The sequence below is a fragment of the Pygocentrus nattereri genome, chromosome 5, assembly GCF_015220715.1.
Source record: "Pygocentrus nattereri isolate fPygNat1 chromosome 5, fPygNat1.pri, whole genome shotgun sequence".
NCBI lineage: Eukaryota > Metazoa > Chordata > Actinopteri > Characiformes > Serrasalmidae > Pygocentrus > Pygocentrus nattereri.
This window is the reverse complement of record NC_051215.1, coordinates 48440473-48458419: the sequence shown is the minus strand read 5'-3', so window position 1 is coordinate 48458419 and position 17947 is coordinate 48440473. Positions and strand designations below refer to the sequence as shown.

General features: G+C 42.5%; 1 protein-coding gene across 3 annotated transcripts in view; it reads left to right on the top strand.

Moving 5' to 3' along the window:
- Positions 1 to 11142, top strand: part of rgs12b (regulator of G protein signaling 12b) — a 100354-nt gene extending 89212 nt beyond the window's left edge. For 2 of the 3 annotated variants that reach the window (XM_017723790.2, XM_017723791.2), the window contains exons 10-18: positions 954 to 1098; positions 1828 to 1922; positions 2430 to 2624; positions 4252 to 4325; positions 4584 to 4710; positions 5064 to 5160; positions 7146 to 7213; positions 8726 to 8822; positions 9141 to 11142. In XM_017723790.2, coding sequence (XP_017579279.1) covers positions 954 to 1098; positions 1828 to 1922; positions 2430 to 2624; positions 4252 to 4325; positions 4584 to 4710; positions 5064 to 5160; positions 7146 to 7213; positions 8726 to 8822; positions 9141 to 9676 — 1434 coding nt within the window. In that variant the 3' untranslated portion in view covers positions 9677 to 11142. The remainder of the gene's footprint in view (positions 1 to 953; positions 1099 to 1827; positions 1923 to 2429; positions 2625 to 4251; positions 4326 to 4583; positions 4711 to 5063; positions 5161 to 7145; positions 7214 to 8725; positions 8823 to 9140) is intronic. The other variant, XM_017723793.2, reaches the window with a different exon arrangement.
- The last annotated feature ends 6805 nt before the right edge of the window (positions 11143 to 17947 follow it).

Genomic DNA, 17947 nt, shown 5'->3' with positions numbered 1-17947 from the left:
GTAGAAGTCAGAGGTGTTGCTCACTACAGCACGATTTTAGCGTTTAAAGAATCTCTGTGATGGAAAGGTTCTATACCATTTCGCATAATTAGGAACTAGACTGTCTGGGAGATGAAGAACATTGTAATAGCATATGGGTTTCTAAGCGCTGGCTCAAATCTGAGGGATGCAGACAGCATCACAGGCTGGTTTACATGCCATGTCCGAAATTCAGATTCCTTTATTGATCCCAGGGGGAAATTGCAGTTGTTACAGTTGCAGCCATTTATGTGAAAATAAACACTTTACTAATAATTTAAGACAATATAGAGAATTTACAGTATGTACACCAGATTTAAGGACTTAAGAATATAGTAAGGTGGCGGTGATTGTGCTAGTAATATGAAACATCAGGTATAAAGCCGTTACAATTATTTAAATTATTTAAATTAAGTTAGTGTCCCTCTGAGTTATTACACACACAATTGTTATTATTGCACATATGAACAGTTTCGTATTGAGTTTTGTGAATCAATGCTCCTATAACAGTAATACCTGTGTAATACCTGTGTAATACCTGTGTAATAACTGTGTAATAACTGTGTAATAACTGTAATGGTTGCTAATGGTGTGATGTGTTGAATAAATTACAACTGGAAGAAAATAACAATGTGTCATGCGTGTAAACCACTGAACGCTACTTGATTAGTGTTAGTGCTTTCCGCTTGATTGAACTGGGGGCACATGTGCCGGGAGGCAGTCTTGAACATGTCGACTTGTGAAGTATTTTTATAAGCTGTTTCCAACACTCTTCATTTCTGCCTTACATTGCGTCAGAGCTGTGCAGTGACAGCCAGTTTATAGGAAAGGTTTTCAGGTTCTGGGAAATGGATCTCTCTCTGTTATCACTTGCTCTGTGTTTGTGTGAATGAGGAAAGAACAGATGAAGGATTAACAGTGTTTGACCGTTGCAGGAGGAGAAGAAGAGTAAATCAGGAAAATCGCTGAACGAGGACAGCAAAGACGAACAGAGTGATAAAAAGAAAGGTATTTTTTTCTCCTGGTCCAGGAACCGGAGCTTTGGGAAAGGACCCAAAAAGAGAGATCTGGGAGAGTACAGTAAGTCGAAGTGCCTGACCATTTCATTACATTTTCTTATACGTGCACTGGCCACTTCATTAGGTGCATCTTACACGTACTCATCATTCATTTTTATCGGGTCTGTTTACCATATGGGTGCACTTGGTATTACAATTACAGACTGCGGTCCATCTGTGAGCACCTTAACCTTATTCATCAGTCTTCAGTGGTCAGGACCTGCATGACCAGGAATTACCATCTCAGTGTCAGAATGATCCACCACCAGTCATGTGGGGGTCCTGACCAGTGATGAACGTGGTTGGGGTGTAACAAATTATGCAGAGAATCAGATGCACTAGTCTGTAATTGAGGAGCTACAAAGTGCACCTGCATGGTAAGCAAACCTGCTAAAATAGATGGTGAATATAGATAAAAGGTAGGTGTACCTAATAAAGTTGCATGTGAGTATATATGTGGCATAATTTTGAACCCTTTAGACACTAAGAGTGGGTTCCACACTTCATGAGTTATAGAAATGAAGAACTGTTCACATTACATAGTAATTACAGAAGCATATATAGTAGTTACTGAATAATTCATAGCAATTTCTGAATAAGACGTCTTATAATTAATAACAGAATAACAAATCTTACGTTCAGTGGGTTAAATGATTTAGTGCATGCTTTGCCCTGTTTGGCCAGAATCAGTGATTATGAGCTCTGTAGAAAGAACGAGTGATTATAAATGAGTGTATTTGTGTATGTGCAGGTTTTTCGGGCAGTAATGGACGAAGAGAGTCACAGGGCTCTTTGTCATCTGGGGCGAGTTTGGAGCTTGGCACCTCTGCTTCTGGCAAAAACGAGGTGAGGAACCTGCAGCCCAGCCGCAGACTGAGCTACATGGCCACACAGGCGGCTGAACACCAGAACCACGTACACTGATGTAGTGTATAAACCCTCTGAAACGCACTGTAACCCGCATTACCCTAGAGCGTCACATGCTTTTCTAGTGGAAGCCACCTTAACGACCTCCCATCCTGTACTGAAATCTATCCTTCCAGTTCATGAATTTAAATTGGGCACGTGCTAAACTTTTCAAGACATGGTCCACTTTTTCAGCTCTCAGCACTTTGAAAACTTTGAATTTTACACAATAACAAAAGCACCTTTGTGCCACTTGGACTTTTAAGCTTAACTAAATATCCTACTTTTGGAAAATAGCTCATTTCCTCAGTGAAATATTTGAAAATCATGACCATGGTACCTTCTGATGATACACATTCGCAAAAAGTGAGCGAATAGAAAGCGTTAGTGCCTGCAGGAGAGAACCTGTAGTGACAACCTCTCTCTCTCTCTCTCTCTCTCTCTCAGGGAGAGGCATCACGTAACTCCATGTCGTTATCTGAGCGCGCCGTACGTTACTGCAACATTAACCTGCCGGATGGTTCCTGTTGCTCAGTGCCCATAAGGCCAGGCGTGTCGATCAGGGAGATTCTGCTGGGCCTGTGTGAGAAACTCTGCATTAACCTGGCGGCTGTAGACCTGTTTCTGGTGGGAGGAGAGAAGGTAAGTCCTGCACAGCTGCACAAACACATTCCTCTCAGTTTTCCTATTCAGAACTGCTTTTCTTTGTTGGCTATCATTGCAAACAGAAGCCCTGCAATAGGACAGTCTTTCCTAGTCTTGATGCTGTTGTACTCCTGCACTGCAAGCTTTAGTGCAACAGCGGCTGCTCTAAAATAGCCTTTCTAAGTGCAAGAGAGGCTTGTTAATGAACCGGTCAGTTGAGTCAGCTGTGTTTGCAGTAGGACAATGATGTATGACAATATGCAACTGAATTCTACAAATCTGTGTATAAATATATGGATTCTGTATTATATACTATATAATATATACTCGTGCGGAATTATTCATTTGATGACTTTGTGTAGTCTGTTATGCTTAGATGCATTTCTCTTATTTGACCCTTAAGAACATGTTTTTTGTTAATAATCAGCTTTACCAGAATGTACTTATCACTATAAGGCATTGCGTAACATTGGGTTCACATGACCCTTAACAATAAAAACATGACACCAAAAGTTTTAACTCCCCCAGTCAAATGACATGGGTACACATCCTCTACAGGGGACAAGCCTAAATATAATAGAAATTAAATATATGTAAATTTTAGTGCACAATTTCTGTTTATTTGCTGTAACATGTTGGGAAAATAAGGAAAGGATAAAATGTGCTGTAACTTTTGCACAGGCCACATTTTATGTTTTCCAATATGTTAAATTGAGCAAATAAAGAGTAACTATGCATTAAAATATGCAGAAGTTTGTTCTCTGTAGAAAATCAACAAGAATATGGAATTTGAACAGGGTGCCCAAACTTTTGCGTACACCTGTATGTATCATAATATATATATCTATTATGATACATACAGGTGTACGCAAAAGTTTGGGCATAAATATATATATATATTTTATAATATATAGATAATTGCTCCACGAGCGCCGTGGATAGGGCTGCTCACCGCTCCGGGCAAGTGTGCTCACTGCCCCCTAGTGTGTGTGTGTTCACTAGTGTGTATGTATGTGGGTGTTTCACTGCACGGATGGGTTAAATGCAGAGGTCTAATTTCACCGTGTGTAAACACAGAGACAAATGGTTCTTAATTCTATTCTATTCTATATACAGTCAGTGTACTTTGCCATTTTGCTATTACTTTTGTTGGTTTGCTGCTCATTGATTTAACCACGGCTCTCCTGTGAGCACTGTGTGATGTAGTCTGCTGATGGTGCTAAACCATCAGCTAGATGCTGCTAGATGGTGCTAGATGGTGCTAGACAGCCCTTTATGACACTTCATGTCTTATCAAAACCTTACAATTTCTTTTTTTTTTTTGACATTACAGTTAACAATGCATGAGCAAATAGAAATGATTCAAAACTAATTTAAAGTTTTCTAATTGATGTATATTTATTTATTTATTTATTTATTTATTTATTTATGTTTTACAGTTATAGATGTTCATAACATTTTTCTTTCTCCTATAAAGTTATCGTTTCCAAATATATTACTCCTACGATTCAGCTCTGTGTGTGTGTGTGTGTGTGGTTGCATAATTGAATGTGTGTGTGTGTGTGTCATTCAATCCTGTGGTGGTGCATTGTATAATAATAGAGTGTATTGTCTGTGTGTAAAGCCTTTAGTATTAGACCAGGACTGCATGACGCTGTGTTCCCGCGACCTGCGACTAGAGAAGCGTACATTATTCAGGTACACACACGTACACACACACACACACACACACACATCACATGTCTGTCCAGTTGGCCACCCATCCATTTTCGCAGTCTAATAAGGTCATTTGTTTATATGTTTATCCATCCATTGTTCCGCTAATCCATTTATAAATGTAAAAATGAAATGTTTATGCAGATGCTTCGGTCTGGTCTTATACAACATTAGTCATGCATAGTTGTAATCGTTAGTCACGCATATTTGAATAATCAGCGTGTTCCCTCGCTCTCCTAGGCTGGATCTGGTGCCCATAAACCGCTCTGTCGGACTGAAAGCTAAACCCACTAAGCCTGTGACTGAGGTGTTGAGGCCAGTTGTGGCCAAGTACGGCCTGCACTTAGGAGACCTAGTGGCCAGGATTGTGAGTAACCCATTCACTAAGCAGGGCTGTGCTGCCGGTGCCGAATGAACTAAAAAGCTAGTTGTAGAGTTTTTTTCCTTCTTTAATCCTTTAAAGTGAAGCGGAGGAAGTGATGGTCTTGAGGTGGGTTGATTTTGATCGATTGATCAATTGATATTGTGATCAACAACAGTCTTTTGTAAGCAAATCGTCAATACTGTCCGTACTTAAGAAACGCCAAAATGACTGCATGTTTCATTACATAAAGGAAATAATTAGTTCTGTTTAACTGGACGAAGATGAGCACAGTGTCTGTCTGTTTAACCTACATAGCCTGACAAAATAAAACTGATTCTAAGTGTCTGTGGTAACAGAGTGGAGAGAAAGAGCCACTGGATCTGGGCCTGCCCATTTCCAACCTCGATGGACTCAGGGTGGTGCTGGAGGCAGCTGAACACGTCCCGGGAAAAGGCAAGGACACATACGTTGCCGGAATCTGGAATCATTTTTCAGATCAGTCACTTTTATGTTATATTCAGTAATATAATGATCTAATTAGAATAGGTTTCTGTCAGGTTTTGGCCTCAGGACGTCTGAGATATGGGGAATTCTGCATATCGGTCTTATTATAATAAGACGAATATCCAGAATTCCCCATATCTCAGGCGTCCTGAGGCCAAAACCTGTAAAGCTGTACAAAATCAAGAATGAAGTTAATAATAAGCTAATAATTATTAGCTTATTATTAACTTCATTCTTGATTTTGTACAGCTTTCTCAGATATTATTGTATAATGACGGAAAATTAATTTTATTTTTTCGGGTTCCTACAAATTAAGCCTGTGAATGTGCACCGGACTCGTATATTAGAAGTACATATTTTGTTAAGCTATTTATTTTAAAATTGAACTCGTGATAAACCTAAATCTGTCAACTTTCAAAGAAATAAAAAAAAATGGTGATAATAACGTATAACAGATAATAATATATACACAGTGCTGTGAAAAACTATTTGCCCCCTTCCGATTTCTTCGTTTCGAACGTTTCAGATCAAGCTACTTTTAATATTCCTCAGAGATAACTCAAGTGCTGTTTTATTAACAGTGATTTCATCTATTGAAATGATCCTTTAGCTACTAATTCATCCACTTAAACAAATTCAGCTGACGGTTGGGTTCAGTTTCACTATCCACACCCAGGCATGATTGAATCTAAACATACCTTAAACAGAACCTGTGAAACAAAGGCATTGAAATCAACCAGTCTGGAAAGAGTTACAAAGCCAAGGCAAATCACAGACGACTCGTTCAGGAGGTCACAAAAGAACCGGGACAAACATCTAAAGGCCTGGAAGCCTCGCTTGCTTCAGTTAAGGTCAATATACACAATAAGACAAACACTGGGCAAAAAAGGCATCTATGGGAGAGCGGCAGGGCACAAAGCACCGCTGACCAAACCGAACACTAAGGCCCATCTCACATTTGCCAAAAAAAAAACGTCTAGATGACCCCCCCAAGACTTTTGGGATAATATTCCGTGGACTGAGGAGTCAAAGGTGGAACTTTTTGGAAGCCAACACTGCATTCCTCCATAAGAACGTTAAACCAACAGTTAAACGTGCTGGTGGTCTAGGGCTGCGTCGAAACCATGAATTCTGCTCTCTATCAGGAAATCCTGAATGAAATTGTCTGTGCATCAGTTCATGACCTGAAGCTCAAGTGCATTTGGATCACACAGCAGAATAAGAACCTGTAGCACACCAGCAACTCCACCTCCGAATGGCTCAAATGAAGTGTTTTGGAGTGTTTAAGTCAAAAGTCCTGACTTGAGTCCCATTGAGATGCTGTGGCAAGACCTTAAAGGGGCACTTCATGCTTGAAAACCCTCCAGTGTAGCGAAATTGATCCAATTCTTCTCAGTGATGTAAATGATCACGAACGTTTGATTACAGCTGTTACTACCCAGTAGGGCTGCACTCAGTTATTAGGTATAGGGGGCAGTTCCTTTTTCACACAGGCAATATGGGTTTTGAATAAATCTTCATCTTCTACGAATGGATTGATCATTATCTTCTTTAGAGAACACTTTTCTGCCTATTTTAATGCACAGTTTCTGTTTATCTGCTGAACATTTGTAAATAAATAATAATAAAAAAAATACTGTGGCCTTTTAAACATTTTTAATATGTTATATATGTTAAACTCAACATAATTGCAGACGTTTATTCCTGGCAGAGTATGTGTTGACTTATAATTTAAACATTTGCATTTGACTGTGTTTCTGGTATTGTTATCAGTGCTGGGCGGATTGCCTGTAAATCAGCTGTGTTATGCAGAAGGGCCATTCATTTTGATGCTCTTCTAATTTTGGACCTTCTATCTTTAATCTGCTTCTGCTGTGTAAATGCTGGGCCGGATATCTGATCTCACGTTCCTCATTCTTCTTCTCTCCTGACAGACAAACAGAAATTAGCCCCAGCAAAGAGCCACGGGCCGCCGCTCTCCACACGAAGCCAGTCTGCCACAGTAAGTGCGCCGTACCTCTTCATTCACTGAAACTGATTCTCTCTCTCTCTCTCTCTCTCTGCAAGATCACCTATTCTCTCTCTCTCTTTCTCTCTCTCTCTGCCTCCTTGGCCTGTGTGCGTGGGAGGGGGGTCTGTGCATGGCTGGCCCCTCTACCTTCTCTCTGTCCACCTGAAGCTGTTTGTATCTGTGGACGATCTAACCGCACTCTTCCTCCAACCTCCCTACACCTCATTCTTGCTCTGGGCCCAGACACGACCCATTTGAGTGGATTTTGCGCAGTTTGGCAGAATAATACAGATTTTTATTGTATATTTTAAAAAAAAATCTAATTTACATCATTTTCTCCTTACTCCAGAATAAGACGTGTCCAGATGAACTGTGTTTTTATTTTAGTTTTTATACTGGAGCTACAAGGCTAACGTAGTTAATAGGTAATGGACGCTTATACCTATTAGCACTATGCATGCTTAAATCATCGCAACTCAAACCGAGTTAAACTGTTAAATAATCTCAACTAGGTTTAATTGTGTGGTTTCTGGCACTGTATGACAAACTGCTGTCTATAAAATAGAAAAAGTACAGATAGAATTCAGATTTGACAACATTTGGCAACAGTCCATGAGGTGTCCTTGGGCAAGACACCTAACCCTCAATTGCTCCCCGGGCGCCGTGGATAGGGCTGCCCACCGCTCCGGGCTCAAGTGTGCTCACTGCCCCCTAGTGTGTGTGTATTCATTAGTGTGTATGTGGTGCTTCACTTCACGGACGGGTTAAATGCGGAGGTGGAATTTCCCCGTTTGTGGGATTAAAAAAGTCACTCAACTTATTTTTAAAGATAAAAGCATGTCATATGAACACGAGGACAGACAGTATTAGACACCACAAGCGCAAGGTTCTTCATTTGATATTACTTAACAGCTTGACGTGGTTTGAGGCAAATGTGTGATGATTTCGGTGTTCAGGTTGTACAGTGCCACGCTTCCATTACTTGATAGTCTTACAGCTCCAGTGCAGAACTAAAGAAACAAACTTCAGACACCAAACATGTCTTGGCTGTCTGGCCACGTTTTGGGGTAAGAGAAAAACTGTGCAAACAGATTTTTCGCCAAACTGTTCCTTTAAGTTTAATCTTTCTGCTCCGTAGTTAGAGATAGCAGTATGAGGGGATCTCAGCGAACGGGGGGGGGATCAGCTAAAGGAGAGCTGCTCTGTGGATATTTGTGCTGTGGGGGTTTGCTGTTGTTGCATTGGTGGTGGTGTTGGCTGTCGTGCTGTGCTGTGCTGTGTTGGTGTGGAACTGGTAGGTCATCCTTGCTATTGGCCGCAATGTTTGTGCGTATGTGGATGCGACTGGATGTGCATTAGCTCGGGAAATAGTCCACCTGCCCCTGTACTACGTCACACGGCCCTTTTAGACACACACCATCCCCTGAAAAGAACCCCAGTCTAGCAAAGCCACCACTCATCCGCACAGCCCTAACATGCCCCATTCTCATTGTGACCACCCAGGGGGAGGACAGATCATCAGGGAAGGCTACGTCTGTCAAAACCAGGGCCCAGGTGGAAAAACGAAAACAGAAAAAGCTTAATATAGATGAAGCCGAAGGTAAAACACATTGCCGTCTGTCTAACTCTGTCTCCTGTATTTTCTTCCCTCTATACCAAATTGTCTTTGATACTTGATTTGGCTCTGAAGTTGCTCGGCTACAACTCTTGCTTAACCGGTCTGCTTAGCAATGTTGGCTGATGAAGCGAATGCTAGCACAGTGAATCTGATACTAATGTCCTTTCAACTGAGGAATGCTCCTTTTCTCCTGCCCACTGCTGTGTCTCCGAGATGTACTGGTGTGTTAATTATTTATTTATCATCTATTAACATTTTTTTTTTTTGATAAACATTTGAAACTGTATGTTTTCTGGCCAGAATTCTTCGAGCTCATATCCAAAGCACAGAGCAACCGAGCTGACGACCAGCGGGGTCTGCTGAACAAATCTGACCTCGTTCTGCCTGACTTCCTGCGCCTGGACCCAGAAACGAACCCCAGTCACGAGCCCCTCGGCCCCTCCTCTGCCTCACACAAGCCCCGCCCACGCTCCAAGGAGAACGGCTCCGCCCTCAGCGCTAGCCACCAGTCGCAGAGCCTGGATTCGGCCGTAGAAGGTCAGGGCCCTCGCCGTGCCCTGATGCCACTCCACAGAAACCCCGCCTCTTCGCGAAGCCACAGTGGGATGTCCTTGGGGACTTCTGAGTGGCAGCGCGAGGGTGGGGCCCAAGCACTGGAGGAGGAGGAGAACGGAATGGACCTGACGCTGGTTGCCGAGGGCGACATCACTAGCCCCAACAGCAAGCTCCTCCCCCCGTCCCCTTTGCCCCTCCCCTCTTCCCCAGGTAGGCCCCGCCTCCTCAGGGAGGACGCTTACCAGGACAGCTGGGGCCAGCCAGGTACCTCTCCTGTGTGAACTCTGCTCCTCACACTCGCACACCTCTTGTGTTCTTCCTGATGATTTTGTGTGTGTGTGTGTGTGTGTGTGTGTGTGTGTGTGTGTTTTATCGAGTGCTGTGCACGTCCCTCTTTTTAAGCTCTCTGCCAAACTTTGGCAAAGCTGCCACTCTCCCTTGTACATACTTCACCCTCTAAGCAAAGCACTTTACTGAACTATTGGAACAGAGACCTACAGGTACACACACACACACACACACACACACACACACACATACACACACACACACAGACACACATATATATATAATGTGTGTGTGTGTGTGTGTGTGTGTGTGTGTATAAATATAACATTCTTTTATTGCCTTTATTAGAAGGGTTTCACTTTTACCTTTCAAACATCTGGCCACACCAACATGACAATCATTTGTCATTAAGCCTCCCCTCTTTCAGGAAGCTCAAATGGGTTGATGGTAAACAGTCTGATTGTAGCTGAGTGAAGTGCAGCCGTCTTGCTCTCTCCGAGTGTGCCTCCCCCCCCTCTGGCTGTTCTCCCAATGGCCCCCAACAGGGCCCCACCTACTGGACTGGACTAAACTCAGCCTCAACACTAAACACAAACAAGGTACAACAAGTAGCATTTCTACGCATTGCCCATCAGCCACATATTATTGCCTCAGTGATGGTTACATGACTGGCCGCAACATCAGAAGAGCAAGCAATCCCTCTTTATCCTGACTGCTGTACAAAACAACGGCTTTAACTCAGCCTGCAGACCACCTTTGTAAAACAATGACATCATTAGGTAATGTGTAAAATCATGCTTGTTGTACTTTTAAGGAAGAACGGTTGTGAATAAGTGCATTTCGCTGGTTTTGGTAAAAACGTAGTCAAGTGCAAACGCAAGCCTCAAATGTTTGTGGTCGACCAGTGGCAGGTCCTCCATCGGTGTGTCAATCAAACCAATTTCTGAAAAGGTTCTGAGAGATTACTGATTTAGATAATCTTCCGACTCCTCATGACCTCGGATTCCCACACCGTGCGATTCTTCAACTTGAGTGAGAAGTGAAGAGACACTGCTTTTGTTTCCTCACCGTCCGTCTCTTCCAACAAGCAATTCAACAATGTATTGACCATGTTTATGCAGCTATCACCACAACTGCCATGTTCTTCAGTGCTATCCTAGTTTTCTCTATTATCTTACATATGGTAATATAATCCTGACACAACTTTAATTTATCCCATGTGTTTTTATTTGAAATGTACCTTTCGCTAAATGACAAAGAAATACTAATTGTGTACAGGTTTGGTTTGCTTTTTCGAGATGCGAGCATTGTTGAATTGCCTGCCGTTTCGCTCTTGACACTGAAAGTCCACTTTCGTTTTTCCGTAGCAGTCTTTCTGAGATGACAGATTCACTCCGGTCAGTGCTATATTTCTGCAGTGGTGTAAATAGAGTTAAATAAATGTTAGAGATGAGATCTATCTTTCTCTTTCTCATTTACTTTGTGTGTCTTTCTATGCATGTTGAGCACGTTTACAGTTGATTGTACTATGCACACATAAGATATCGTCAGCAGGGAATACGCATTAATATCGGAATGACATCCGTCTCCACAGATAACTCAACAGTGGGCAGAAGTATAGGTTTGACCAGTAGTTGAACCTGATATTTCATGAGGTATTTATTGCATAAATTAATGCAAAAAAAATGTTCTTAAATTTCTGCAGTTTTATCCTTATAGAATTACTACATTGGGTAAAGTTATATGACGAATGGACCAATAAGTATGCTCCGAAACATGGAAAAAACTCCCATTCATTAACTCCCATTTAAAGCTAAGGCTTTTCCTTCTCCTGTTACCATTTTGGATTACATTTACATTTATGTCATTTGGCTGACGCTCTTATCCAGAGCGACTTACAGTTTGATCATTTTACACAGGGAGGCCAAGGTGGTGTTAGGAGTCTAGCCCAAGGACCATTATTGGTTTAGTGTAGGGTGTTTACCCAGGTGGGGGATTGAACCCCAGTCTACAGCATAGAAGGCAAAGGTGTTAACCACTACAATAGCCAACCATATATATAAAATATATATGGTTATATATGGTGTATATGTGTGTTATATATGGATATAAAAGGTTTTGTCTCAACAGCGATGAAATGTTTCTCGATCATGCGAATCCATGTAGATGCACTTCCAATTTCTACATCTATTCAAGGATTATATATCAGCATCACCGCTGACAGATATGTGTATGGAAAAATACCACATCTTAGCAAAGGTCCACATAAGTTAAGTGATACTTTTTATTCCCACAAACGGGGAAATTCCACCTCCGCATTTAACCCATCCGTGAAGTGAAACGCCACACACACACTAGTGAGCACACACACACTAGGGGGCAGTGAGCACACTTGCCCAGAGCGGTGGGCAGCCCTATCCACAGCACCCGGGGAGCAGTTGGGGGTTAGGTGTCTTGCTCAAGGACACCTCAGTCATGGACTGTCTGCCCTGGGGATCGAACCGGCGACCTTCTGTTCACAGGGCCGGTTCCCTGACCTCCAGCCCACGACTGCCCCCTTACACTGAAATATAAAGTGATGTATAAATGAAATACGTTATTATTATATGAATACCACATTATATTACCTTTACATCATACTATCTTTGCTAGACCCACACTTTTGATAGTGTTCTCAGTGTGCAACAGCAGTCAGAATATATATCAGACATCCTCCATCAGCCTCTCAGCCTCCACCCATCCTTTCTCTTTCCTCTCTCTCTCTGATTCCCTCTCCTGCCCCATTTCCTCTCCTTCTCTCTGCTCAGTGAATTAGCTATGCATGGAGGCCCAATTGAAGTGAATGGCTGCTTAGACGGGCTTTGTGTTGTTTGGATGCCAGTATGGGGCTCAGACAAAAACGGGCCTGTTTCCCCTCCTTCCCCACCCTGCACTCATCCTCCACCGGGGGAAGTGTCCTAATTCTGCATTGTCTCCCCTTCTTTCTCTCCTTTCATGCTCCAAAAAGAAGGGAAACCCTCTAAAAACAGACATTTCTGTGCTATAGCGTAATACAGCACACTCTGCCAGCAAAGCCGTATCGTGTCTTTCACTCTCTCTCTCTCTCTCGCTCTCCCTACCATCCTCTCTCTCTCTCTCTCTCTCTCTCTCTCGCTCTCCCCATCCCTCTCTCCCCATCCCTCTCTCTCTCTCTCTCTCTCTCTCTCTCTCTCTCTCTCTCTCTCTCTCCCCATCCCTCTCTCGCTCTCCCTCCCATCCTCTCTCTCTCTCTCTCTCTCTCTCTCTCTCTCTCTCTCTCTCTCCCTCTCTCCCCATCCCTCACTCTCTCTCTCTCTCTCTCTCTCTCTCGCTCTCCCTCCCATCCTCTCTCTCTCTTTCCCTCTCTCCCTCTCTCTCTCTCTCTCTACTGTACTACTAATCTCTCTGTCTGTCTCTCTCTCTCTCTCTTTCTACTGTACAAATTCTCTCTCTCTCTCTCTCTCTCTCTCTCTCTCTCTCTCTCTCTCTCTCTCTCTCTCTCTCTCTCTCTCGCGCTCTCCCTCCCATCCTCTCTCTCTCTCTCTCTCTCTCTCTCTCTCCCTCTCTCCCCATCCCTCTCTCTCTCTCTCTCGCTCTCCCTCCCATCCTCTCTCTCTCTTTCCCTCTCTCCCTCTCTCTCTCTCTACTGTACTACTAATCTCTCTGTCTGTCTCTCTCTCTCTCTCTTTCTACTGTACAAATTCTCTCTCTCTCTCTCTCTCTCTCTCTCTCTCTCTCTCTCTCTCTCTCTCTCTCTCTCTCTCTCTCTCCCCCCCCTCTCTCCATGGTCTTTCTTGTTCTCTCAATAGCTTTTCAGTGTACTAATCACTCTTTCTCTCAATGACAGTCCAAGGAACTGATGTCTGTTTCTCTCTCTCATTATTTCTCTCTGTTAGTAGCAGTCCAAGGTACTAATCTCTCTCTTTCTCTCTCTCTCCGTCCCCCCAGTAGCAGTCCAATGTCCTAGTAACTCTCTCTTCTCTCTCTGTAGCAGTCCAATGTCCTAGTAACTCTCTCTTCTCTCTCTGTAGCAGTCCAAGGTTCTAGTAACTCTCTCTTCTCTCTCTGTAACAGTCCAAGGTTCTAGTAACTCTCTCTTCTCTCTCTGTAACAGTCCAAGGTTCTAGTAACTCTCTCTTCTCTCTCTGTAACAGTCCAAGGTTCTAGTAACTCTCTCTTCTCTCTCTGTAGCAGTCCAAGGTTCTAGTAACTCTCTCTTCTCTCTCTGTAACAGTCCAAGGTTCTAGTAACTCTCTCTTCTCTCTCTGTAACAGTCCAAGGTTCTAGTAACTCTCTCTTCTCTCTCTGTAGCACTCCAAGGTTCTAGTAACTCTCTCTTCTCTCTCTGTAACAGTCCAAGGTTCTAGTAACTCTCTCTTCTCTCTCTGTAACAGTCCAAGGTTCTAGTAACTCTCTCTTCTCTCTCTGTAACAGTCCAAGGTTCTAGTAACTCTCTCTTCTCTCTTTGTAGCAGTCCAAGGTTCTAGTAACTCTCTCTTCTCTCTCTGTAACAGTCCAAGGTTCTAGTAACTCTCTCTTCTCTCTCTGTAACAGTCCAAGGTTCTAGTAACTCTCTCTTCTCTCTCTGTAGCACTCCAAGGTTCTAGTAACTCTCTCTTCTCTCTCTGTAACAGTCCAAGGTTCTAGTAACTCTCTCTTCTCTCTCTGTAGCAGTCCAAGGTTCTAGTAACTCTCTCTTCTCTCTCTGTAGCAGTCCAATGTCCTAGTAACTCTCTCTTCTCTCTCTGTAGCAGTCCAAGGTTCTAGTAACTCTCTCTTCTCTCTCTGTAACAGTCCAAGGTTCTAGTAACTCTCTCTTCTCTCTCTGTAGCAGTCCAAGGTTCTAGTAACTCTCTCTTCTCTCTCTGTAGCAGTCCAAGGTTCTAGTAACTCTCTCTTCTCTCTCTGTAGCAGTCCAAGGTTCTAGTAACTCTCTCTTCTCTCTCTGTACCAGTCCAAGGTTCTAGTAACTCTCTCTTCTCTCTCTGTACCAGTCCAAGGTTCTAGTAACTCTCTCTTCTCTCTCTGTAGCAGTCCAAGGTTCTAGTAACTCTCTCTTCTCTCTCTGTAACAGTCCAAGGTTCTAGTAACTCTCTCTTCTCTCTCTGTACCAGTCCAAGGTTCTAGTAACTCTCTCTTCTCTCTCTGTAGCAGTCCAAGGTTCTAGTAACTCTCTCTTCTCTCTCTGTAGCAGTCCAAGGTTCTAGTAACTCTCTCTTCTCTCTCTGTAACAGTCCAAGGTTCTAGTAACTCTCTCTTCTCTCTCTGTAGCAGTCCAAGGTTCTAGTAACTCTCTCTTCTCTCTCTGTAGCAGTCCAAGGTTCTAGTAACTCTCTCTTCTCTCTCTGTAGCAGTCCAAGGTTCTAGTAACTCTCTCTTCTCTCTCTGTAGCAGTCCAAGGTTCTAGTAACTCTCTCTTCTCTCTCTGTAGCAGTCCAAGGTTCTAGTAACTCTCTCTTCTCTCTCTGTAGCAGTCCAAGGTTCTAGTAACTCTCTCTTCTCTCTCTGTACCAGTCCAAGGTTCTAGTAACTCTCTCTTCTCTCTCTGTAGCAGTCCAAGGTTCTAGTAACTCTCTCTTCTCTCTCTGTAACAGTCCAAGGTTCTAGTAACTCTCTCTTCTCTCTCTGTACCAGTCCAAGGTTCTAGTTACTCTCTCTTCTCTCTCTGTAACAGTCCAAGGTTCTAGTAACTCTCTCTTCTCTCTCTGTAGCAGTCCAAGGTTCTAGTAACTCTCTCTTCTCTCTCTGTAACAGTCCAAGGTTCTAGTAACTCTCTCTTCTCTCTCTGTAGCAGTCCAAGGTTCTAGTAACTCTCTCTTCTCTCTCTGTAGCAGTCCAAGGTTCTAGTAACTCTCTCTTCTCTCTCTGTAACAGTCCAAGGTTCTAGTAACTCTCTCTTCTCTCTCTGTAGCAGTCCAAGGTTCTAGTAACTCTCTCTTCTCTCTCTGTAGCAGTCCAAGGTTCTAGTAACTCTCTCTTCTCTCTCTGTAGCAGTCCAAGGTTCTAGTAACTCTCTCTTCTCTCTCTGTAGCAGTCCAAGGTTCTAGTAACTCTCTCTTCTCTCTCTGTAACAGTCCAAGGTTCTAGTAACTCTCTCTTCTCTCTCTGTAGCAGTCCAAGGTTCTAGTAACTCTCTCTTCTCTCTCTGTAGCAGTCCAAGGTTCTAGTAACTCTCTCTTCTCTCTCTGTACCAGTCCAAGGTTCTAGTAACTCTCTCTTCTCTCTCTGTAACAGTCCAAGGTACTAATTACTCTCTTTCTTTCTCTCAATAGCAGTACAAAATACAAATCACCCTCCCTTTCTCTCATCCCCACAGCCCTCTACTGTACTAGTCTCTTTATTTCTCTCTCCACCGTAGCACTAATCTCACTCTCTCTGACCCAAAGTGCCTTCCATTGTACTAATCACTCGTTATGTCTCCATAGCCTGCCACTCTACTGATCTCTCTCTCTCTCTCTCTCTCTCTCTCGCTCTCTCTCTCTCTCTCTCTCTCGCTCTCTCTCTCGCTCTCTCTCTCTCTCTCTCTCTCTCTCTCTCTCTCTCTCTCTCTCTCTCTCTCTCTCTCTCTCATCGCGCTGGTTCATTACCATCAACAAGGCCTGTTTGTTCTGTGTTGTTGTGCTGAGAGGAAGTGAGTAGAGCTAGAGTAACGAGTAATTGGCAAACTCACAGGCTGAATTTTGAATGAGGCTGTTCTAGTTTGTGTATAGACAGCATTCAGGGAAGAATTAGACTTTGTCTAAATGACCTTACCTAGTTCATCTGACCCCCATGCTGTCTTTGGTCCAACCTGCTGCCTTTGCTAAAGTCTATATTTGAATTTTGATCTATGGATCAATAGTTAGCACAAGCACGAAGAAGGAAATTAAATGCTAATCAAACACTGATGAAGCCGCCTGGTTTAATGGCCTTAATTGCTTTCTATTCGATTATTGAGTTGTTTTCTTTAATCATAGATTTAAGCCCATCCTTGGACCAATTACTCTGTCAAATCGTGTGTTGTACGTTTTTTTTTTTTTTTGTCCAGAAAATCACACTTTATGGTTCGTCTTATCAAAAGAGGAAGAGTGTTACGAAGGCCAGATTTAGACACTCCTAACATTTTAACCTGACCAAAGTAAGACTGGGTCTCGTGATGGGCCAGGAGATGCTTTTGAATGTTTGGTCTCATTCATACTGTATTTTTAGCACACGACTGTCACAAGTCTCCTTTCTGCTTTGGCAAAATCTGATCAAAGCATCCTTTATGACTTTCTTTTTTTAAGTCCATGTGTTGACCCACCTGTAACGGGTCATTCTGAAGGTGTGTTAGGGTTCACAGGCTGATCGTTTAGGAATTAAAAGCTAATCCTTGCATCAGTCAGGAACATCTGACCTTATGAGCTGTTGCACAGTAACTCTTGATTGTTACAAACAAGATCAGGGTTATCATTTGTTATCATTTGCTTAGAAAAACACTGAAAAGATTGAGAAAAAAAAATCGTTTTTTTCCCCTCACAAATCAGTCTTCAAAAATTTCATATGTCAAATGTCATAACATAAGTATTAACAAGTGCCTGCTCCTCTGCCAGCATTAAGCCAACCTCTGCATATTTACAACTCTAGCTACCTCTATAATAATAGCCACTAGTTTGCCCTCCAGCCATTCAGACTGTGTGGGTAATTTGACTGTAGGCAGGGCTGTTGCTGATCATTTGGGGGCCGTCACAGAGGATAAAAAGAATGAAAACATAATCCATTTTTATGAGGACAAATGTTTAGTAAATACAGAGGTGGACACATGAAAAAAACAAGAATTTACTATATACAGGCAAAATAGACCACTGTGTTAACTGAGTTGCCAATAAAAAACTGAACACTTTAATGTTAAATGAAATAAATAAACACAAAAAATCTATTATAACGTGGAAAAATGGCTTGTACATATTTTATTTATACAAAACATTTATGTCTTGTTTATGTCTAAACATGTACATATTCACATAGTTTTTTTTTTGGATGATACAGAAGTACATAAAAACAAACAGCAAAGACAAAAAAGCAAAATAAATAAATAAAAATGACAAAAACACAATATGCTCAACAGGCCTCGATGCCCTAAGCAACCACTTATATTGCTTACAGCAGGAAATAGCCCTCATTATAGGACTTCTGATAGGAAAAGGGCCCGGCAGAATCCCAGAGCAAAGATCTAGGATTAGTTCTCTTTCACAAATACAGCAGAAGCTGCCTGGCGAGTCGGCGCT